The sequence below is a fragment of the Paralichthys olivaceus genome, chromosome 22 (genome assembly GCF_024713975.1).
Source record: "Paralichthys olivaceus isolate ysfri-2021 chromosome 22, ASM2471397v2, whole genome shotgun sequence".
Lineage (NCBI taxonomy): Eukaryota > Metazoa > Chordata > Actinopteri > Pleuronectiformes > Paralichthyidae > Paralichthys > Paralichthys olivaceus.
Window position 1 is genome coordinate 1,869,761 of NC_091114.1, and position 25,208 is coordinate 1,894,968.

Sequence of the window (25,208 nt, forward strand, 5' to 3'; positions counted from 1 at the left end):
ACAGCAAACTTAAACCTGAAGAGCCCACTTACCATCCTTTTCAGGCAGATCCATGAGGAGAATTGATTGAGAAAATGCATAACTGGATCAACTCGCTAATCTGCTTGACTATCATTCACAGACATTATGGACTTGATCTCAGTAGTCTTTTCCAGAGACATCAGGGTTTACTAGCCACCTTGATTTAGGCTCAATAAGAAACATGGGTCCAGACAACCAAGAGTCAGACTTCAAGAATTATTCCACCTTAGAACCTCTGGAAGCCAAGTCTGCATGATTACTTGACTATTTACATATCTCCATTGGGGTAAGTCACAGTTCCATACCCATCCTCACTTGCATCTTCAAAGTTGTGCAGCTGAGCAGAAACAACTTTTCAAAAGTTGGGAGGTGTTATGCACCTGCCAATCTTAATATCTTATGGCACTCCTACAGCCAGACTGTCCACCCATATGCAGCAGCATCTGGGAACGCACCATCCCAACCCAGTTGTCTTCTTCACAAGTCTTGAAGAATTATTTTGGCCGACAACACAACAGGTGCCAAGAATCCTATGGAATCGTAGATGGAACTGATGGTGTATAAGATCCCCCTCCTTGTCAGCAGTCTATCCTTGTGTGATCCATAACTCTAATGAATCTGACTGGAGACATCACTGCACTCCCAAGTCCAGATCATTGGCCTATTTACATCTTATCTCCTTAATGTAAGCAAGCACAGTGCAACAACCTTTAAACTGAACTGCTCCTGATTGAACCCGCACAACTTGAAGAGGATGTAGCACCCATCAAATGTTATTCCCCAATACTCCTGACAATGGTCTCCATCAGGCCAAATAAACCTTAGCAGCTCTGCGTCCATACTTGATACTCTAACTTGGTGGAACACAACTTTAATGTCTGCCATGAGTATAACAGGCTCCTTTACTGAACCTAGTTATTTCTCTGAAACAATTTCCATTTTCTTGGAGTGGACATGCAACATTGTAGGATGCTTTAGATTGCATACCTTTCATTAATAGTTAATAAAACAATTAATAGTCAAAGCATATGCAGTTAATTCTCAATTGACATTTTAAAAATTTTATCAGGGAATCACAAGGGGTATTGGGAACATTACAACTTATATTAAAGACAGATGGGGAAAAGACCTGAACGATTAAAAAGACAATGAACAATAGAGTAACATGTGTAACACTGTTATTTCTACCTCCTGTTCTATGTATTGCTGAGAATTCAACTGGAAGAACCTTGTTTTTTAATCACTCCTAGAATGAAAACACATCTAATAAAGATGGAACAGAAATATTGGCGAAAATGTTGGAATGAGCAACCAAATGACCACCATATTTTTTGGAGAAACATGCAACATATTCTTGGTTGACAGATTCCACTGGAATGCACGTCACTTTACTTCGGTGACCTGTCGGAAGGAATAACTGGTCACGATAAACATTTCTAGAAAATACTGACTGTAGCAGCAAAAAAAAGCAATCACACTTCTATGGTTGAAACCTGACCCACCTACAGTAGATAATTGTCTCAAAATCGTTATAGAGATTAATGAGATGGAAAGATCAACTCTCCAGCTAAGACTGAGAACTGATCTGTACATGGCATGATGGACAAAATTGTTAAAATACCTGTTGGAATAAAATATCTGGTTTGTGGCTTGTGGCTCCTTATCATTGCTTTTCACCTTCCCTTTGATGTGTGCCCCATCGTTATACACAATATCTGTTATTTGGACACTCTCAGTTGTCTGTATATATATATATGCTGAAAAGAAGGATGTGAAGGCCCTGATGGACTCTCTTGCAGCATTATTGGCAGCAAGTCTTCCCAGAGCTGGCAGCTGCTCCACCTCACCAACCGCCATGGTCCTCACTGCAGTCATCTGGGTTGACCCCCACAGGAAGTTATGGAGAACACAAGTAGCCTTTACACACTTCTCTGCCACCTCCAGATGTACTTCAATGACCTGCCTGTACAACCTTCACTGGGATGAAAGAATTCCACACGTGTTCTCCACCAGCCCAGCTTTTGACAGACAGTAGTTATAAACCCTTCCCTCCAAGTTAAATCCAGGGAATGGCCTCGTGAGGTTCTTTCAAAGAGCAGAGGGTTCATCTGCAACAATATTGTGTGACTGGGGTCCTTGATGCTAACCTCTGCTAGTGGCAGGTAAGCAGGCAGTTGGAGATTCCCAGATGTGAGTGGCCAGATTCCCACAATCAATGGTTCTTTGATAGCCACCATCATCGATCATCTGGAAACGATATTGAGCATCTACAACTGCCAAGAGAACCAATTAAAATGTTCCCTTGTAGTGGTAGAAATGGAATCCATCTGGCAACATATTAAATACATTGTTTGTTACATGAACTGAGCTTTAAAACCGAACATTATTAGGAACTGAGTAAACTATTTCTACATGCAGCAGTGCTGCAATGTTACTGTAAATGTGTACTATAACTCGGGAAGGTAACAAAGGACTGTAACCAGGAAGTTCTCCTACATCGACTGTCCTGCTAAAACTTGAACAAACATGAGGTGGTGTAACTTACAGTTCAGAAACATCCCGTTGTAACCGACTGTGAATGTGTGGCTGGTCTTCTACAGCTGTATCCAAACATATAACCGTGAAACTCGCAATTTTTGTTTGCCAGAGAGTGTGTCAATGCTCCACAATTAGACCGGTGATAGGCCTGGTCGTACGTCAAGTGCAGTAAGTCAGTCAGCGAGCTATACCAGTGAAACACACAATTTAAGTTTCAAATATATGACTTTTGATTTAATTCATTACATTTATTATACATAAAAAATGCAGTAAAATATTAATTCAGGCCATCCCCTTTGTAGTCTAAGATCATCAATATTTCCTTTTAGGCTTATGGTATGTTTATCACAGAGAGGAAAAAAAAGGTATTTGAGGATATATCAGAAATCTGATTGGGCATTCAATTGTGCATGTTTGATTGAGCAAATAGGAACAGCTCTGAGCTCTGAGTTACAGTGACTACAATCAGAATAGTAAAATCACATAGGGACCATTTTCTTCAATGCTGGACTGTTATTAAGACATTTTAAAAGAAGACTTGCAGAGATTATATCAGTTCATTATTTTTATGACAATTTAACTTGTTGCTGATACATTTTCAATCAGTCGAATAGTAGCATGTGTCTGGCTTCTAGAGTTTTGGACGCAGAGATCCGACTATAGGTTTGTCTGAGCAGAACTCTTTCCACCAGGAAGGACGATCCAGCACTTGGCTGCCCTGCAACACTGTTGACCAGAGGTTCTTGTAAAGCTGTGTGGAAGAGAAAGGAGATGAGTACGAGTAGTTTTTATGCCCTCCTATGGGGGTTTGCTCAGTTTATATAATTTCTTTATATTAAGTTAATATAAAATACATCTATTTATGAGGTTAACTGTATGAAATATAAATGTGTTGTTTAATCATAAACAAATTTAGTTAAGTTAGTTCGGCTTGAGATACTGAATTCTGATATTCTGAAGGTTGCAGTGATGTGACCCCAGCTGCCATAAAACCCCAAAGAAAAAGAAAACTGCACCTGCAAAAACAGCTCTGCTTTAAAAATTGGTTAGTGGGGACTTGCTGCCTCAGGTATAAGTGAAATTATAAAAGTTAGGTTTTAAGTTACAACTTTAAAAAAAAACTGGAAGCCACTGTTGTATTTGTTGTTGCAGTGATTGATTGTAGTGATTGAAGTGTGCTGCTTAATGCAGCATATGACACCATAGATCATAAGATTCTGCTACAGAGACTGGAACAACATGGAGGGATCAAAGGAACGGCACTTGGCTGGTTTAAATGATATTTATCAGATAGATTTCAATTTGTTAATGTTAACAATGACCCCTCCATGCACATGCAAGTTAGTCATGGAGTTCCTCAAGGTTCTGTCCTTGAACGTTATACATGCATTACTTAGGCAATATCCAATGATACCCAGCTGTACTCTATCTATTAAGCCTGATGAATCCAACACTTAGTTAAACTTATGGAATGTCTCCTGGACGACCGATAACGTTTTACTTCTCTTAACTTCTAATTCAGACACAACTGAAGTCATTGCCCTGAGCACCTTAAAGAAACATTGTCTGACCAGATAGTCACCTTATATGGTATTAGCTTGGCCCCCAGTTCTACTGTGAGGAACCGTGGAGTTACGTTTGACCAGGACATGTCATTTGACCCACACATAAAACAGATCTCTAGGACAGCTTTCTTCCACCTGCACAATACTATCAATATTAAAAACATCCTGTCTGAAGGAAGCTGAGAAACTAGTTCATGCATTTATTACATCTAGACTATAATTCTTTATAATCAGGATGTCCAAGTAAGTCTGTGAAAAGCTTCCAGTTGGGATCTTAAATTCAGAATATAATTTAAGATCCTGGTCCTGGGCGGCTGTGGCTGATCATTCTCCAACCAGAAGGTCGGCAGTTTGATCCCAAATCTTCCCATCTGCATGCTGAAGTGTCCTTCGACAAGATGCTGAACCCCAAATTGCCCCTCATACATCAAAAAGTGCTGCTAAAAGATGCACTGTATGAATGTGTGTGTGAATGGCAAACTGTAGTGTAAAGCGCTTAGAGTGGTCATTCAGACTAGAAAAGCTCTATATAAATACAGACCGTTTCCTAAATAAACAAACCCCTTCATATATCAAAGAGCTCATAACACTGAATTGTCCAAATAGATCACTTAACTCCCAAAATAAAGACTCACTTGACACTAGTAGAGTGTCCTGCAAGCCAATTATTTTCCTAGGACAGCACCACCTGCCTTACTCTACCTCTGTTCAGATAGTCAGGATAAGAATATCAGAGCAAGCCAAAAAGAAGCAGAATAGGGAGGGTCATATCTGTGTTTGTCTTCCTGGTATTAAAAATATCCCCTTCCCTTTACCTGACCTACTGATTAACCAAATTCATTAAAAAAACGGAACTAAATTCAACCTCTGAGGAAATTTGAATATGAAGAGGACGTTCCATAATGTTCTGCTACCTCTGTGCTGCTACGGTCAAAAATAATGTTAATTTCATAATGGTGGCACTCTCTCTGGCCTACCTGTTTGTTGAAAATTACCTGATCCATATGAGAGTTTACAAATGAAATTACTGGCCCATAGACAACTGAGTTGACTCGAACTGTATCATCATATAGCTGCATCATCCTAAAGTCTGTGGGCTAGTACTAATGCAAAATCTGCATCAGAAATTAAGTGACAATTTGCCCCTTTCTGGGTGAACTAAATATGTCACAGGGGTGTTACAAGTCACTGTTTCTAACACTATTTATATCCTTTGCTAGATGGGCTGCAAAAAAATGATACCCACTTCTTCAGGCACCACTTCTTTTGACTCCTATAGTCTGTAAGAGTAGAACAGAAGGTAGAGCCTTCAGCCACCAGGCTCCTCCCAATTGAAACCAGCTCACATTTTGGGTTCAGGAGGCAGAGACCATCTCTACATTCAACTTGACGTTCCTTTTTGATAAAGCTTGAACATTCCCTCAGTTTTGCTGCTGTAGGCCTTGACTGCTGGGGCAACTCCCCTCATGCACTAGGCCAGTGGTTCCCAAACTTTTTCTGTCAAGCCCCCCTTTGATGATAAAGGAACATTGTGAGCCCCCCCCCCCCCCCCCCCCCGCCGACTTTAGATTGCTTTCAGACATATTGCATTACATTCTTAAATATATTTTCAAGTAAAATTAACTTCAAATGTTTAAACTGAAGTTAGGAACAGAACAACAACTTACATTTGCCCATTTAATGGTAGGTTTTTCAAACTGAATTAGTGTAAATAAAAAACCCTACATTTAGAACATATTCTTTATATATATATATATATTTATATAATGTCTTTATATATTCTATATTCAATGTCTTTCTTTGGAGGGGCTACTTTTTGACACACTGGGGTCTCTCTTCTTGGCTGACCATAGTGCTTGGAAAGCCCAGGGGCAGATATACTCTACTCCAGTGGTTCCCAAACTTTCTCTGCTGGCCCCCCCTTTGGTAAATGAGAAAAAAAAGAAGAAAAAAACAGGACACACATACACATATTTTGCTTTCAGACTCCATTGCAGTTTATTTCACACATTGTAATAAATACAAACCTCAACCTTTTTTTAACAAATAAAAGTAAACTGCCATAAACTACAGGTTGCAATGAATAAACTATATAATTATTTTAAGTTAACAACTAAGGTGCAAGCAAAACCAAACCAAGCGTAACTGTTTTCAAGCACCTTATTAACTGTGTAATTGTGTTCAGTGTAACAGGTTTCTTTTATTTAATATTAAACATCGCTATGAATGCAATTGTCAAACATTGACTCTCTGCAAAAATGTGTTTTAAAACATGACCAACTCCCTGAGAAGAAAAAAAAAACCTAAAGATTTGTTGTGCAAAAGTGACACCTTTAATCCTCATATCTTTTCAGTGACTGGTGTGGGCCTGCTTCATGCTGCAGATCTTCTCAAATCTGGGTTGCAGTTTTGAGATTGCCACTCTGAGTTCATTTTCAATGTCCAGCTTTGATCTGTATTTTGTCTTGATTGAGGCCACAGCAGAAAAACCTATCTCACATAGGTAGGATGTGGCAAAAGGAAGAAGTATGGCCAGGGCTCTCTTACCTAGCAGTGGGTAATCTTTTTCCACTCCAACCCAAAATGCAGCCAGTGTCTTTGACTGAAACTGCAGCCTCATTGTTGAATCAGAGGTGATATCAATGAACTGTTCCTCCTCTGATGTGCTGAAGTCGGCAGGTGGTGTTGCACTGAAGGGGTCACGGATCCAGTCATATTCTTTGGGATCCTGCATCAGGAAATATTTCTGGAAATGTTTCTGAAGGGCAGAGATGTGTGCTTTCATGCATGGGGTCACTGTGTTCTGCAGTTTGTTGTCTTCAATGAATGATTTTAGGTTTTCAAATGAGTCCACATTTCCATCCTTCACTCGCTGCAGCCACATCTCAAGTCTTCTGGTGAATGATGTGATTTTATCTGCCAGATGTGGGAGGTGCGTATTTGTGCCCTGCAACTGCAAATTTACTTCATTGAGTTTCAGAAACATGTCACTGAGGTATGCAAGTTTCATGAGGAACTTGTTAAAGTAAAATTTGTGGGCAAGATCATTGCCCTCTTCTTTCAAAAAGATGGGGATTTCATCTCGCAGTTCAAACACCCTGGACAGCACCTTCCCACGTGACAGCCATCGGGACTCGCTGTGAAATAGAACAGCTGTGTGGTCGGAGCCCATTTCCTCGCACAGTGCCGAAAAAATACGGGCTTTGACAGGTCGTGTTTTAATGTAGTTGACAGTGGCAATGACGTTGTTCATTACATCATTCAGCTCGGGACTCAGCTGTTTAGATGCCAGTGCTTCGCGGTGTATCATGCAGTGCGTCCACTGCGCATTGGGGGAGACGTGCTTGATGAGCGCTTGCAGCCCTGCCCGTTTCCCAGCCATAGCCTGCGCCCCGTCAGTGCAGATCCCCACACAGTCCTCCCATTTCAGGTTGGCCTCTTTCAAGTACGAGTCAATGATTTTAAACAGTTCTTCTGCTGTGGCTCTGCCGGTAACTTGTTTGCAGAAAAGCAATTCCTCCCTCATGTCATCTCCATCTATGAATCTGACGTAAGTAATCAATAAACAGTCTTTGTTACTGTCAGTGGCTTCATCCATCTGGAGTGAAAAGCGGCTGTCACGCACCTTGTCATTAAGCTGCTCCTCTATGTCCTTTGACATGTCATAAATGCGCCTGCTGATGGTGTTGTTGGACAGAGGAATAGCCCTTAGTTTGCTGGCTGCAGTGTCATCAAGCATAGTTGAAACCATGTCCATAGCACAGGGAAGTATTAATTCCTCCGCTATTGTGTGCGGCTTTTTACACTGTGCCACTCGGTAAGCAACTTTATATGAGGCGAGTTGAGCATTTGCCGGCACGGATGCAGCTTTAGTAAATAGGGACTGTTGAGCACGGCAGTTAACGAGTTTTTGTCGGAAAAACTCAACTGGCTTGTCTTTGTGCTCTGGATGTTTTGTCTCCAAGTGGCGTCTGAGCTTGTTCGGCTTCAAGCTGTCACAAGCTAGCACTTTAAGACAGACAACACACTGCGGTCTCTCCTCGTTACCCACCGTTGTACAGGTGAAGCCAAAGACAAGATATGTGTCGTCATATTTTCTTGTCTTTGCCTTAGAAGGAACTTGCTTTGAAAGCGATGCTTCATCCTCTGCTTTACGTTTACGTGGGAGCCCCACGGCCCCCGCCAAAAACTTGTCCATCTTATGCTAGCAGTGTCATTTATTGATTGACTCGTTCCATCCGCGCCCCGCGCCCCCCCTGCAATGGCTCTGCGCCCCCCACTTTGGGAACCGCTGCACCAAGCAATCCCCCCCTCTCTTTCTCTCTGCCCCCAATTTATTTAACTAAATATGTCAGAAACCTTTTCTAATTGATATACTGCATTCACATATGTTTTGTTAAAACTAATGGGCAAGAGGTCGGGGTTACTTTTCCTCTTGCTGAAGATAATCATCTTAGTTGTGCTCCATAAAAAGATTTGTGTTAATATTGCATTATTTATAAAATCTTTTAAAAGAAGCTAATACCTCCATTACATTCTATGGTATAATCTTCTTTCTGTGCCCTGAATGGCAGTTGTGTTTTTGATCTCATAGAGTCTAAGTAAGTTTCTGAATTTAGCAGGTTTGTAAGATCTGAAAAGGTATGAACACTGACACTCACTGTTTACTGTTACAATAAAGCAGAGATATTTTACAGCTGACAACTTCAAATGACCACGTCAGCTTAAGGATAGAAAAATGGAGCTTCTATGCCTCACTCTTTATTCTTACCAGATATATATATATATTTTTTAAAAGAATAATCCATGTTGTGGTTGTACCATATATTGACCTAATGGAAAAGACCAACTGTCAACAGCGCTCAATATAGTATGACATGACAGCTCTTAGGTTTGTGTCTGTTTACCTGTCCATCGGCATTGCCAAGGGTTGAGTTGAGGATGAAATCAGTGGGTGCAAATATGTCCACCAATGCTACTGCATCATCTTTTAGCTGGAAAAGAAACAGAGAACAGATCAGGTTAAGTCAGGTGGGTGAGCTACATCTACTAAAGCCATAATTGTATCATTTGTTGAAAACAAAATGGCATAACAACTATCAATGGAAACCAAAATCATCAAACCATTGAAGGCTGGATTCACAATCATACTGAAAATTAAAGAAAAAAACCCTGAAATTACAGGATTATCCAACTTGCGTGACCTTTATCACAGCAAATCATAATGTTACTCAGTACTGTGTATGGCCCCCGGGTGCCTGTATGCACACCCCACAACGTCGGGGCATGCTCCTGATGGGTTGGTGGATGGTGTTCTGTGGGATCTCCTCCCAGACTTGGATCGGGGCATCTATGAGCTCCTGCACAGCCTGTAGAGATACTTGGCGGCGTCGGATGCACCGATACATAATGTCCTATAGGTTGTCATCCATGAACTGCCTACACACTCTGGCCACATTAGGCCAGGCATTGTCCTGTACCAAGAGGAACCCGGGGCCCACTGCACCAGCATGAGGTCTGGAAATCTCTCTGAGGATTTGATCCCGGTACCTAACAGCAGTCAGCTGGCTATGACATGGAGATCTGTGCGACCCTCCAATGATAGGCCTCCCCAGACCATCACTGACCCACCGCCAAACCGGTCGTGCTGGATGATGTTACAGGCAGCATAACGTTCACCACAGCTTCTCTTTTCACATGTGCTCAGTGTGAAACTGCTCTCATCTTTGAAGAGAATAGGGTGCCAATAGCGGACCTGCCAATTCTGTTGTTCTCTGGCAAATGCCAATCGAGCTGCATGGTGCTGGGCTGTGAGCACAGGTCCCACTAGAGGTCTTTGGGCCCTCATGCCACTGTCATGGAGTCTGTTTCTGACAGTTTGGTCAGGAACATGCACAGTCTTGTGTAACTGCTAGTCTCCTTGTGTCTCCTCAATGCTTTTGAGATTGTGCTGGGAGACACAGCAATGTATGGATGTTTCATTCTGAAGGAGCTGGAATACCTGTGCAACCTGATCAGGCTGCAAACACCGCCTCATGCTACCAGTAGTGACAAAGTCACTAGCAGAACACAAGACTAAAGAAGAATTAGTCAGGGAGGATAAAGAGAGAGAAGCTGTCTGTGGCCAGCACATGCACATTGGGGGTTGTCTTGGTTTTGCCTCTCCAATGCACTTTAATTTTCACCACAGCAGGAAAAACTCATTCATAATCACTTGTGTTTCCTAAATGGACAGATTGATATCCCTTAAGTTTAACTGTCCTGGTGTTGTAATGTGACGATTAAGTATTGAGCGTCTTATATTTTTCGAGCAGTCTATATATATACACGGATCTAAGGTTTTCTTCTATTGACCTAAAAGGCTTATTTCTCTTAAATGTAAATGGTCAACATATGTTTCAGGGAAGCACATCCGAGTACTCATCGGCCTCATCAGGGACCTACCTGTAGTACATCCTCATAAACGACTTGATTGGGAAAATAATAATGATAATAATAATAATAATAATGGAAGTTCCTGGTTTACAATGTATCAGGCAGATGGCAGACAGCTGGTTTGGTGTCAGGGGGGCAAGCGGTTTCCTGATGTCAATGTTGTCAACCGACTGGCCCATGGTGTTCATAGGTCTATGGTATGAGCAGGCATAAACTATGTACAACACAGTTGTTTTTTATTGATTCAATTTGAGTTACTGTGATGAGGTCCTCGGGCCCAATGTCATTCCATTCATCTGCCATCGCCAAATGTTGCAGCATGATAATGCAAAGCCCCATGTTCTTGCATGGTCTGCATACTCACCAGACATGTCACCCATTGAGCATGTTTGGGATGCTTTTGATTCCTGCCAATATCCAGCAATGCATAGAATATGTGTGGCACTGCGTGAGGCAAATAGTGGTTATACCATATACTCACTGGTTTTCTGCTGCCCCCTCCCTAAAAATACTCTATGTGAAACTGATGTTCAGTGCCTCATTAAAGTCATTCTTCAAGATAAACTGCACATTTTAGTGTGACCTTTTACTGCGACCAGTCCAAGGCACATCTATGCAATAATCATGCTTGATAATTAGCATATTTTGATATGTCACACCTGTCAGGTGGACAGATTATCTAGGCATAGGTGAAGTACTTTTTTTGCAGTGTATACACATACACATGCATTTGTTTGTTTTTAAGATTTAAGATTTTGCTGATGATCCAAACCCAAATAAAGACATATTGCGTGTGACTTCAGTATCCTAAATTTACAGGGTTCATTTGTTTACAAGTAGCTGAAATAATATCTATAATGCCTCTTAGTGTATCTTATGCAAATGAGAAGTACATGGATATGGTGAAAGATAGAGAGATCAATGTTCCTGTACCTGGGAGCAGAGAGTGAGAATGGCCGTCTGAACCAACTCTGCTGGCTTCCTTCCACTCATGTAATTACCTTGAAAAGAACAAGTGCCATGTAACAAATACTGAATCAATGTAACTGAATGGGTCATTTTTATTTCTGTGTATGGATGCATTATACAGAGGACAGTACATACCCTGATATAGTGTAGCCATGTGGTTGCTGAGGCTCCACAGGCCATACAAGGCACACAGTTTGCTTAGTACTGGTCTGAGACAAGCTGGTGTGTCCTGATCCATTGTCTGCTCATGAAACCTCTGGAGGCAGTTTTGTTCGATGTAGGCAATGGCAAGGGAACGACAGTAGTATACCTGAATTCAAAAAACAACCACAGGGGGTGAATTGTAGAGTTATTTTTTTATTTCCACTTTTTACTCAGGTGAGGAAATAGAAAATAAAGCCAAACTCATGCCACAAAGTTAATGGGTAAGTGGTACTTTTATGGTAATCAGTTTACACAGCAACAAGGGTCTGAGTTCAAACCCAACTGAGGACCAATTCTGTATGGACTAAATGTTATGGCTTGTTTCTTCCCACAGTGATTGACTGGCGACCACTACCCCTTGAAACGGAGTCACAAAGGGTAGTGGTCCCCCACGAATTGGGACAGCCCTTCAAGAAACTGTTACATCATCAGCAGTCGTCACGAAAACCCAACATGTCATCAGTAGTCGTCGATGTAAACATATGAGAGATGTCATTGTAATAACATAGTTGAGATCTTAAATAAACCAATGCTGCTGTTTGCAGTTACTAAAGTGACAAACCTATAATATCCAAATAAAGTCTCTGCTAATGCAGCTGAATCAATGACATTTCAAATTTAAAAGCTTGGTCAGTGACTCGACCCAACCCTTCAATGTGCCTTGTGGCAAATGCTACGCAAGACTGCCAGGCTAACCATTAAATCAATGCATCAAAACTGTGACTACCCTTCTGACTGACTGAATAATGGTCTGATAAATTATATCACGTGAAGGACTGAGCTTTGGAACCTCTGGCACTCTTTTTCTGTGTTTTATGAATTGTTTGCTGAAGCTGCTGACACATTAACCTACATTCACAAATTCAAAAATACTAACTTGTATTGATTAACTTAAATGTGATTTTTATGAACTATTCAGCATGTGTAATCTGACTGTATTATCAGGTGAAACATTTAAATTAAATCTTTGTTGTTGTTGTTGTTGTTACTGTAATTTGAACTGCACGTCAGGAGAGAGATTAACTTACATCCTAAACCTTAGATAAGGGACAATTTAAAACTGCTAAAATGTTACAAAAGGTGAGTGTGTCTCTAGTGGTGTGTGAAGCCACTTTCAGACATGCGCTAAAGACATTTTCCGGAAATTTCCCAAGAGGATGTATGTGAGAATGCAACTGTCACAGTCAGTTGCTATGGACCTTTTCCAAAGTTCATGCTTGAAAACAGTTTGCGTGTGATATCTTTGTGAATACCATTTTAAATGTACAACCTACAGTGTGAGCACTTGTGTGTGTTACCTGGCTGTTGTTACAAGCCTCAAACTCATCCTTGCCTAAAGCCCTCTGCTGTTCAAGCCTCTTCTGACTCTCCTCTAACAGGAAACACACCAGCCACTTATATGCTGCCAGTGGCACTGATATGAAAGACAAAAAGATAACACAGTATAATGAGAAAACAATTTTAAAACACAATTGAATTGTAACTACTTTCAAGACATTTAATTAGAACATCCTATATTTAATAAGTGGACTTTCGCATAATTTTTTAGGTGCACATAAGATCTGTCCCAAACCAATGCTGCCATTGAAATGAAGCTGCAGACTGGAGGTAACATTTGCATCTATACTTTTCTAAACCATTGTAGATCATGGTGGTGGTTTCTGATCATGGTGGCATTAAATAGCTGTGAACATACATCTTCTGATGTATGTTCACAGTTGTTTAAAAAATAATATTTTTTAACAATATGAGTGATTGATTGCTCTGCAGATGAACAGATGTTTCTGTAAAAACCTTGTTGCCTCAAGTTTGATTTTTTCAATGAACAATGTTTTCTGAATTCTAGTTCTGTCAAAGTAAGTTTGTAGTCAACATTTTAAGTTGATCAAATCTGCACCAGCTAAAATAATGAAATACCTGCAGAGTCCATACACTCCTCCATTGTTGTTTGTTCAAATTTGCTTCCCAGAATCTTTTGGAAATCATCAAGGAAATCCACAGTGTGAAAGGGAGACTCAATCCGCATATCATCTGAAACCAGACAATACATAATTTGAAGCTGTACAAACTAATCAAATATTTCATGTGAATTCATCATGCATTATTAATGTGGTTGTTTTTTGTTCCCTCTAAGGTCAAACTCCTTAGCAATTACCCGAGGTTAGTAATTTTAATGCATCACCTCTCAGTGACACCGAAACTATTAGATAATGTACATAATGTTTGTAAATGTGGCCACTGGTCTCAAATGTTGTAGAGAGTCCAAAAACTGCTTTAACATTGTAAACCACAGCAGCACTAGTAACTGGAAAACATTCACAACCAATGAATAAGCATCATGATCACCAATTAGCATAACTGCATATCTTCCTCTCACCACGGTCCCTGTCTCTGAATATTTGGATTCTCTCAATGAATTTAGGACTGACCATGAAGCTTGGCATGGAGCCAGCTGAGCAAGTAGTTGCTGGTCTGCTGCAGCAACAGGTTATTGTCTCCTTCATAGGTGCAGTTTGGGTCATTGTCATTCCGAAGATCACCCAGCCGACTCACTGAAAGAGAGAAAACCTCAAGTTAGGAATCTATGTGCGTGAATGTGCCAAGGTCTGCTTACCTGCTGAGAACATTTTATGTTATTATTAGTGTTTTTAAAAATTCTGATGATCATGAAACTGTGGCAGGACAAATTAGACTATGGTCAACCTCCACTGTCTAGGTAATGAATGGAAAACACTGGTATATGTGAATATGCGTATGATTGAGACTGACTGGCAAGGTATCCATGTCCACCGCAGGCCTCCCTGCATTCTTGGATCCCCTTCTGGGCAGTCCATGAACCCAGTGGTTTACTAGAGCAGCCTATGGCATGGATCTCCCTGCCCATCTCTGCCTAGCAAACACATACAGCAGCTAAATTAAGTCCAGATCATAATTATTTTTGCTCTTTAGGCTTAATCGAGCTGCACAGTCCATTTGAACATAGTGGCTACTACATCAAAGTGCCAAGTCTCAGCTTTAATTTGTCAAGGTTTACTTCAACAGACACGAATGGAGTGTGAGATATAATATCCATCATTTCATTTCAAATAATTTCAATGTTTTAAGGTAAAACATGCATAACTGTTTAACTTATATTAAATGGAGTAGGATACTCTGGATATAGACACATATTTTATTTTACTTACTTGAATGTCACCTTTGTTTTTCATCATCTGTCCAATTTGGAACTCAACAAAGTTCATGAAGATAGATTTGGTAAAGTGTTCAAGAGCATATGCTGCTGCCAGATACGGGATCAGACGCCATTGCTAGAACACAGAACACATATATATTGCGATTTTAACACTGTGGCACATGGCAGTGTTAGATCCAAATGGTTCAGGATCTTTTGGATGTGCCATAAATCATTGTCTAATGAGGCATTGGATATTCCATCAGCATAACCCTTCCGCTGGATATACTTAGTGTACTTAACTATCTCCAACAGCTATTTTTTTATAAAAATGTAAAGTGACAGGACTTCCTTCAAGCTTTATGTAGACAAAGCATCAACAAGGCTAAAAATTTACTTTGTGAGGTCAAAGCGACCTTTGATCACCAAATTATATCCAGTCCAAGTGAATGTTTGTGCCAAATTTGAAGAAATTACGCCATGGTGTTTTTGAAATATCGTGTTCATGCGAACAAGGCGAACAGGCAACCCATAATGCTTGCATCCACTGTCCGGAGGCATGAAAAAGCCTTTTGATCATCAATTACAAAGTGCCCATATAATCAGTGTTAATTGTCTAATTGTGACCATGACAGGGTAACACAAACTCAGTGCTTTCTTTTACTGCATTAGGGTCGGGTCAAGTTTGGACATTAAAAACATATTGCCTGACAGGTAAGGGTCAGCTTGGTTACTACTCTTTAGGACTCAGGTTTGATTCAGACAGAAATATGCAGCTTAAGTGGCACTCAAACATCTTTAAGTTATTGTCTGTGTCGATCATCTATAGCCACAATTCTGACCTGCAACTGGTACTCCAAAACAGGAATCTCATCTGCGTCCTTTGGTCCAAACTGTCTCCTGGTTGCTGAAAAGCGGATAGCCACAACCAGAGCTAGCTTCAGGTTGGTCAGAGCCATTCTGGTGATATACACCCTGCCCCCTGACAGGGCACCGAGAGATGCCCCAAAACGCTTGTTTGAGTCCTGGAGGAGATGACAGACAAATATGCAGAAGCAATAAAATGAAAAAGAGAAAATACTTTATATACCCTTTCTTTCAAAACAAACACAACTGTGACATGCATAACTGCATCATCATGCAGGAATCCATACCAAAGAACCTGTATTTTTCTGGACTTCAACGACTCATGTTTCACTTTTCTAACAACCAAGCTGTTAATCATCATATGTAGTCTTTTTTAACTCAGGTTTTCAAGGTTACGACTGTACTCACTATCTGCACTTGGCCACCAGAACAATTTTATAGCCTAGTTCTCATTACCAGTTATCTTTTCAACATGTGCATATGGACATATCTGTAAATGCTGTCAAAAAACCTTAAGACCTTGATGATGGTTATTGTGAAAATTGTTTTTAGTTTTTAATTGAAGTGCTTTGACCTGTGGTGATGTTGCACCATAAAATAAGAAAATGTTGATGACACACTTGAGGTGCTTGAAAACTCAAAAAAGCATGGCACGTACAAATTGATATCTGATATAGGACTATTATTGTGTACTCAATGTCCACATCTGGCACACAGCATGGTCTTTCAGTTTAAGCTCAAGACTTGTTGAATTTATGTTTAGAATGTGCATTACTTTTCATCAAAACCCTGCCCTTGCAACAAAATAGCTCCTGTTTGCACTTAAATTTGCTCCGCTTCTGCTCAGAGAGCCACTGAGAATCACTGTGCTGTCTCCTCGAATCTTAACTTCTGGGGTTTTACTTCATACTTACGCACATACATCACCTCTTTCTGTATGAAAGAGGATGCTGGAAAATGCTTCTTTGTCTTAACCATCTTCACATGCTGTAAGATCTGTTTGACCTTCTTTGCCAAAGAATAAACATGCATTTAAAAGACCATTATGATCAGTTCTCTTTATTTCAGAAGTCTCGCAAATTCAGATTTCCTCAACATTGGCCAATCAACTCTCCCTGGAAAGGCAGAGGGAGATACATGGGAGAGACACAAGGAGACATGCATTGGATGGAGCGAAGCACGAGAGCCTCATGAGAAGGGTTAGTGGAGCTGCTAGGCCAGCAGAAATAGCTGGACCCATTCTTCAATAAAAGTATGGTGAAAAGCAACTGGTTTGTCTCTGGCTGTTGTGGTGAGACCCTGGTGGCATCATCATGTGCCACCGTGACTTTTATTGCTCATATTATTGTTTTCAATTTATTTTTGTTTAATTCAATATTTGTCAGACGAAACTTTGAATGGTACCCTAGATTTAAGTGAAAAACACTCTATAATCTTACTAACCTTGAATGGTGTAATGTAGTGGCCATCAGTAGTAACATCTCCTGTCTTATTCAGTAGGTTCTCCCGTGGGATCCTCACATTGTTGAACATAACAAAGCTGATAGGAAAAGAGATTGACAAAAATGAAATGCATTTGGTCAATGGACTGTATTAAGATTGCACGGATTGAGTATTCCTGAACACTCAAGTGGTTTATATCATATTCACACATTATGACACACATGAGCAAGTGGGCATGTTGGAATGGGAAAAACAAAAATAATTCTCTCTCCAATTGAATGAAATTTTTTTTATCTACCTTGGACTTTCTCTGCAACTGTAAAAAACAATGTAATGATTTCCTCCACTGTCGCCTACCCATTATCCAGTCCATTCTGGCCCAGCTTCTTGCCAATATCTCCAGCCATTACACCCGGCAGAACCAGCAGGGTCTTAGGATCCCTCACCTGTAGCACAATGGTTATAGACTTAATGGATTCCACTCAGGGTGCTCAGTCATTTACAACCTGTACAAAAGTAACACTTCATATTTCTTGGATAATTACTATGATTTGGTGGCTATTAAGCCTTGTGACTCTGCAACTTCCAATCTCTTTTCTGACTTTTACCTTTACCTTGTGTATCATTAAACATAGTAACAACAATTCAATCCAGAGTAAGTAATCAACCAAATGTAACAATAATAAATAAAGACCTCTCTCATTTCTTTATAAAATGCATGGAGCAAAAGACCCCCTTTGTCACACAATTTCAGATTTTAAACAATAAGCTTTATTTGTATAGAACAGGGGTAGGGAACGACCAGTCTCCAGGCCGTATACAGCCCGCAAGATTGTTTGATCCAGCCTGCAAGGCGATTCATAAATACAAAAAAACAGTGCAAATAAAATGTTCCCTGCTCGCACCAGTTTGCATCTGCGCCTCAATTAACTGGTCTCTCACATCTTTGGGAGCGAGGCAGAGTTTAGAGGGTGAAATAGACAGTGAAGCGGAGATGATGGAGGAAAACTCATTAACAAATACAATGACATCAGATAGATACATATACTGTACACAGAGTGGGTACAAACACATGTCATCGGATCTCTATGGACAGACGTTAATACAAGGTCCAAACAGAGCCTGTGTGACATCACATCAGATGAAAGCATCTAATAATGCAATCATTTGTCAGTGGTCAAAGGTCAGAATCTTACCGGGACAATGAAGGAGTGCAGGCCATGGCAAACCTGGTCAGGGGTGTAGAGCTGAGCAAACACCACTGCATGGGTGGCAGTCTTACCAAGGTTCCCCACCCAGAACTTGGCAGCCTCAAAGTCTGGAGAGTTGATTACAAACTCCTACAGACAGAAAGGTTATTGTTTACAAGAGCGATGTAGGGTTGTGATTTCCTAATTAAATTTTACAAGGCAAAATATCCAGTAAACTAGGAAAAAGAATTTTACTAGATGAAGGCCTGAGGACCAAAATATGGTAAGTAACATGGACAAGTCATTAATAGTAAGCACTGTGATTGAGAATCTTTGTGTTGTGGTATTACATTTTGCTGAATAAAAACAATTTCAGTAAATCTCAGTCTCACTGGGTCATGCCCTCCTTCCAATCTGTTATAGTATAACTATAGAACTTTTAATTCTAGAATATTTTGTGTTACATGACAACATTGGTGGAAAAGGTCATAACTGAGAGCAGTATTTTCCATACAGGGGTGTGGTATACTATTGCTATCATTACTGTCATTATAAAAAACAGTCTGTGTTTAAATGACGTAGGTTTGAAAGTGTCTATCTGTAGTAGTTAGTTTACCACCCAGCAATATTTTGAACCTGTGATGAAGCATCAAAAAGGCCCTTATATACAGTATTAAGACATTATTAAGGTATCAAAAGCCAAAACGTTTGGGAACCACTGGTATAAAGACTGATAGCTTTCTCCATATTGACATCAATTTTTTGATGAGAAATACTGAATCCTTTCTGGTTTTAGTAAAAGTAATATTTAAGGATGACTAATATAAATATGTCAGAACCTGACTTAAAAACCCACTAAGTGTAATATTCTGTATATTTACAGGACAGACAAAAACACAATGTTTAAATACTCAAATTGTGTATGCGCTAACCTGGGTGGAAGGGTCGTACGTGGCTGTGGTCCTCATGGCTCTTGTGTTGCTGCCATGACTCAGTTCAGTCAGTGCAAAACATCCAAATGTCTATAAACAGATACATGCAGTAAAAGGTAAGTTTGCAATGACTGATGGCAACTTTATAACACTGTTACATAAATTAGAATATTTGGAGAGGCGGCAGAGATGCTGTGACGTTCTGCATGATGCAGCCAGCAGAGGCTGGACCAGACGAGAAATCTGGAAGCGCTCAAGAGCAGTTGTTGTTGCTGTAGTGTTGATAGAAGATGAATATAGATGAAAAATAATTTTTTATTGTCGCTGTGGAGAAAGGGAATTCCTTTTCCTTTAGGGACCTTTGGAGGCAGTTGGCGGTCCAGTCTCTGATGTTGAGCTCAGTTTGAGGATGATGAGACGGTCAAAGAACAAACACACACAGACTCTGTCTCTCTCTCTCTCTTTCTCTTTTTTTCTCTACCTCTCTGTCGACCTGCTACTGTTTAAATGATGATTTGTTTAAAATGACGCCACAATATCAACACTGGTCATCACATAATGATCAATACTTTTCTTAATGAGTTAAATCTTATTTTAATGCTTGCGCCTTTATCAGCTGTCCTGCTTGATCTTTTCCTCTCACACACTCTCACACTCTCACATTCTCACACAACACACACACACAGAGGAGCAGTAAATTACTTTCAGAGCCTCAAAAGCCACGGTCCAAACATATGGAAGGACCCAAGGTGTTGAGGCCACCTCAAAAAAGGTCCAGCAAAGCCTGAAGAAAAGGAACTCTATTCATGTCTCTTCTGAGATGATAACCCTCTTCTACAGAAGTTTTATTGAATCTGCTTTAACCTTCTGTATTGTTGCTTGGTTTGGAAACTTTAATCTGGCATGTAAAGTAAGACTAGGGCCCCTGTCAAAATCACTAGTAGGATCACACAGTGTAGTCAAGCCTTGCTTTTTTAACAGGCAGGTACATCGGAGGGCAAATGCTATATTGGATTGTTGTGATCATCCTTTTAAGAGAAGATAAGTGACTCTGGGAGACAAAAAGTCTTGATGTTTCTTTTATCCCAAGGGCTATCTATATGCTCAACAGCGATTAGCAGTCATTTTGTTTGTCTTTAAAAAAAAGTTTTTGCGCAATTAAAGGTTCTTGAAAATTGGCATCTATTTTGCATATTTGTAAGTGGTAGGAATTTTTCATTTCCCTGTACTTTTTTGATTATGGATGCTGTTAGTGGCAAAGGACGCAAGGTACAAAGCCAGGGTCTCCCAACAGCAGCCAGACATAAACCATTTGCATTTCAGAACTTTTATTTAGCTGTCAGAAAATTGAAATGTAAGCAGTTTGGTTTTAAGTGCCACCAAAGAATCATAAAAAACTGCCAATTGGTTTCATTATAACTTTTGCTTTTCAAGATTTTGTACAAATATTTAGAAAGAAATCTATCCTGTAATTTGTTTGAGAACATTGTGCAGTTCACTGTTAACCTCATTCCACACCAGCCCTATACAAACCTATGGAAAATTAAGGAGCAGGGATGTGTGATATCCCTGTAAACGTGCCACACTGGATTTTTCATATTTAGCCATGGCTAAAGACATTCACACAACTATAAGGTGGTTTTCCTGTCAGTGTGAAGCTTACCATCATGTCGTCAGTGTTTTCAACATATTTGTGATGTCTCCCTGACCCAGAGTTGGCAATAGTTGCTCCGAACATCTAAAACAAAAGATTTGCTTTATTCAGAATTGTTCAATACGCAATACTTCAGTTCAACAATATGTTTTGTGGAGGAGCTGCTACTGCAGGACAATGTTTTTGCATAGACTTTGCATGAGTATGGCCATACATATGACTATTGTCCTGTGTACTCAAATAAATACTAGTACTAAACAGTATGAAGCCATGCATCTCCTGCTCCTGCAAATATTTCAGAATAAAAACACATTTTTAAACAAAAGAATGGATTTGGTCAACAGAAACACTGAAGTGCTTTTATTTTGACTGTGTCTATGTCACTAACACTTCCTGAACCCGTTTCAAAGTAAAAGCACTCCAGGGTTTCACTTCTGAATCCATTCATTGGTTATAACGGGGCTTTGATAGTTATCGACAGACCGGAAGATGCATGTCTTCATACCATAGAGTCCTGACATTTAGTTTAGTGCATAATCCGACATGTATGGAAGGAGACGCATGAGATAAACCGGCAGTGTGGACATTTTTCCTGTGATGCAATCAACAATTAAAATGCGTTTCTATAAATATAGATTGAGGACTGAAGTACTTTGTAAAATGTATGGAAACCACGTGCTTGTAAGAACAGGTCAAGGTACATTTTTAAAGGTCTAGACCTAAAGATTGTTTATCAGATTTTGTTTATACTTTTGCTTACCCTGGTCCTTCACATAGGTATTAAAAAATAAATAAATAAAGTTTATAATCAAAAAGGTTATTTGGTATTTATACATTTTTTTATTTATACATCGAGGTCCCAACCACATTCTCAGCTCTATGCTTTTAAATGTGATGTGATATGATGTAATTTATACTATGTGTCAAACTCTTCTTAAGCACAAGTTCTTTAATGTGTCCTAAGGATTTTTTCATCATTCATTTTTTATCTGTTTGGTTCAACCTCCTGCATCAAGGAGCTCTCTTTAAAATAGACTCATGCAATGATTCTATTTTGAATTTCAAGACTAACTGTTCGAGAAAGCTTAAGTGGAGTAAAGTAAAAATTTTCATCATGTCCAGTGTTAGATTTTGCACGCCGCCAACCACAGCCATGCATACTCACCCCTTTGTTGAGGGAGTACTTAGAGGACATGGACCAGTCATACATGCCCAGACAGTCACTGAGGACAGCGGTCTTCCAGGGATTGGCCATTGCCTCATCCTTTGATATGAAGTCATAGCGGAAGAGCTGCTTCACCCTACAGATTTTTACAAGCTTTATTTTTGTCCTACATGTACAATACATAAATATCAAATACAGCATATAACAGATTGTTTCTCGTGGTAAAAATAGATATAATCCAATTGTACAATCTGCCCTATATTCACTAGCTACAAAAAGAGAAACTACATCTTATGTTGATACCTGAGGAAGGTCAGCTCTCTCATTTTCTCCACAGGAATATCCTCACCGGGTTGATGAGCAAACACTGGATCATTCTCCAGCGTCTTGAATACATGTTGCTGTAGAAAAACAAGAGTATAAAGTTAAAATGTTACAAAATATATATTTTTTAATCTATGTCAGCAGTAGGTGGTGTCATAATATCAAAACCCACTGTACACTCTGTACACCTGATGTGGAAATACTGACACTGTCATTATACCCGCTCTACCTCCCAAGGGAATTCCCCACTGTGGTCTTCAGCTGTGTTTACATCTCACTGATCCTATCAAAAAGTTAGCTGCCATGCTGGCCAAATACCCAGAAGCCCCGGTGTTTATGGTTGGTGACTTCAACAGCTGCAGACTTGAGGACTTTCTGCCTTCTTTCCACCGATATGTGAACTTTCCCACAAGGTAAGATACCATTCTGGGTTTGTGGAATGGAAACATAACCGGTGCCTTTAGCGAAAAAACTGCACTAAAAAAGGGCACTAAAAATGATCTCCACAATGATACCTAAGAATGAACAGCTACTAAATTGATCTTGTTGTGAGACTATTTTCTCAAGTGTGAATGATGAACACCCACACTCTTTTATTTTGACACTGTTCTGCTGGCCAACATTCTAAAGTACAAAAGGTTGATTAATCGAGGCCAATTACAGAAATCTGATGTTACCTTGAATGTCACTATTTCCTCTCCCTCTATGAAACGGAGCATGTCCTTCCAACTGAAAGAGGCTTTTTTCCTGTAGATGTCCAGGGGGCCACAAGGGAGGTCAGCTATTTCTTGCTCCATGATCTTTGTTGAGTGTGAAGGGTTTGGCATAGTGGTAGATTAATGACAAGTTATGAATTGCTTGAACATATAATTTCACTATAACAGCCGTTGACAGAAGAGTTGGTTCAGACTCAGAGTTTTGTACCCACACTATTACTACACACACACACACACACACACACACACACACACACATATATATATATATATATATATATATATATATATATATATATATGCCAATTAAATAGGTGAGGTTAGCCTGCACGCATTTGGGTGATTATTTGATTAACTGTCTATTTAATATCTAATAAGCATTTGCCAATCAGAACACTGTATAATGGCATCAAAACTAGTTAAATATGGGATCAAATTAGTCATCAATATTTTTGGAATTGTGCAATAATGTTGGAGTTGTACTTCATCTTTTCTGTGAGTATAGTTGTGGAAATATGTTTTGCATTGGTGAAAAGAGTATGTGTATTGAGATTTCATTTCTACATGCGTTAAAAAAAAAGGTTTTGTACACTACTGAGCCAATCAGCACCTTGCCCACTGAAACGACAGTGTCGTATAGACAGGTAGGAAATGTGTTTATCTGTCTCTTGCTCTGTAAAAATATCCCTGCACAAATTTGAATAACAAACAAACACATTTTTTTTACTGCCTCAAAAGAATTGTACACACCCTCTGTCCACAAGTATTTATTTGAATGCAAACAATAGGTGAACTACTGCATTATTTAACAAGAAAACTAATATTAGTGATCTCAATTCGATACCATAGGAATCAAAGGTAGGTCATATTCTGGTATTCTAAGGTCACTTTGCCAGAAAAATAATAATTCAACAGCACAGTAAATGAAACGCTTTCAAATGTTCTCTATCCAAACTGAACATGTAGACGTGTTATTTACGCAACCTTTGAACTGCTCTCAAATTAGAGCAAAGGTCATGGCTTGTAGAATGTGAGGCCTGCTGCGTCAATCGGCTCACGTCAGTTGCAAACTACACAATCGTTTCTGCTCCACTGATGGTGAGATTCATATTGGACTATCACATTATACCCTGTCCCACTGTCACCACCAGTCACACAAACACTGCTGCCCAGTGAGATGAGAAAGGCGACGTTACTAAAGTGCGCTTACAGTTTCTTCTCCTTTCACTTCTGTCAGGAAAGAGCGAATGTCTTCGTTGCCATCGGACCTGGGACGTTAAGTCTTACCTTTAAAATCAAATGCACGAGTGGTTGTTTCTTCTTCTCGAGTTGTCCAGATGACCAGCTCGAGTTATAATTTAAAAGACACGACTCTGTTCTGATATCAACAACTTCCGGTTCACGTCCTTCAAAGTGATATCTTCACACGTCAAGTGAATTAAAAACTGTCTCCCTGGTTAGCTCCTATAGTGACAATACGGTGTGATCTATTTTCATAACACCAATAATTTTAATGCACAGCAGCTATGGAGCTAGGGCCATCCATTAGTATGACATACGTTGAAACATTTAAAATAGTTATGCTTTAATTCTGAAAGCAGAAAGTGAACATGGGAACTCTTGTGGTACTTAAAGGAGAAGTTGTGTTAGCGTTCTGTAGGTTTTTTTGCATATTCTATATTTTTAAGAAAAGACAGAGGGGAATGGCACGGAGTCACTTTGGTGACATGTGGGGGGAAATAATAATCACAGAATAATAACGCATGTGAACAAGTTAATAAGTGGGAACGAGATCAATTACTCGTTGATCACTGTGGTGGAAATGTTTGCAATTGCAAGTCAATAAAAACATAGGGCCCTATTTCATGCGCCGTGACTGTGAGCATTTTGGCTTTGTGGTGACAGGAAGCGCCTGGTGCATTTAGAAACACAGAGAGATTGAGATGAACCGGTGGATTTCGCCACTTAAAGAGTTATATAACATTGAATCTTTAATAAGAAACAACAGCTTTG

At 39.8% G+C, this 25,208-nt stretch overlaps 1 protein-coding gene across 6 annotated transcripts in view; it reads right to left on the reverse strand.

Annotated features, from left to right (window-relative positions):
* The window catches only part of acox3 (acyl-CoA oxidase 3, pristanoyl), a 35,447-nt gene extending 10,819 nt beyond the window's left edge, over positions 1 to 24,628 (reverse strand). For 2 of the 6 annotated variants that reach the window (XM_069518350.1, XM_069518353.1), the window contains exons 1-18: positions 24,483 to 24,627; positions 23,157 to 23,279; positions 22,459 to 22,556; positions 22,156 to 22,291; positions 21,000 to 21,074; positions 19,337 to 19,426; positions 18,411 to 18,554; positions 17,572 to 17,660; positions 17,215 to 17,311; positions 15,747 to 15,929; positions 14,918 to 15,040; positions 14,502 to 14,622; positions 14,162 to 14,284; positions 13,650 to 13,763; positions 13,031 to 13,146; positions 11,664 to 11,838; positions 11,493 to 11,560; positions 9,032 to 9,118 (exon numbers count right to left, since the gene is read on the reverse strand). In XM_069518350.1, the coding sequence (XP_069374451.1) occupies positions 9,032 to 9,118; positions 11,493 to 11,560; positions 11,664 to 11,838; positions 13,031 to 13,146; positions 13,650 to 13,763; positions 14,162 to 14,284; positions 14,502 to 14,622; positions 14,918 to 15,040; positions 15,747 to 15,929; positions 17,215 to 17,311; positions 17,572 to 17,660; positions 18,411 to 18,554; positions 19,337 to 19,426; positions 21,000 to 21,074; positions 22,156 to 22,291; positions 22,459 to 22,556; positions 23,157 to 23,276 (1,959 nt within the window). In that variant the 5' untranslated portion in view covers positions 23,277 to 23,279; positions 24,483 to 24,627. Of the gene's footprint in view, positions 1 to 2,765; positions 3,311 to 9,031; positions 9,119 to 11,492; positions 11,561 to 11,663; positions 11,839 to 13,030; positions 13,147 to 13,649; positions 13,764 to 14,161; positions 14,285 to 14,501; positions 14,623 to 14,917; positions 15,041 to 15,746; positions 15,930 to 17,214; positions 17,312 to 17,571; positions 17,661 to 18,410; positions 18,555 to 19,336; positions 19,427 to 20,999; positions 21,075 to 22,155; positions 22,292 to 22,458; positions 22,557 to 23,156; positions 23,280 to 24,405 lie in introns of those variants that run through there. The other 4 variants (XM_069518351.1, XM_069518352.1, XM_069518348.1 and 1 more) reach the window with 4 other exon arrangements.
* Positions 24,629 to 25,208: the final 580 nt, after the last annotated feature.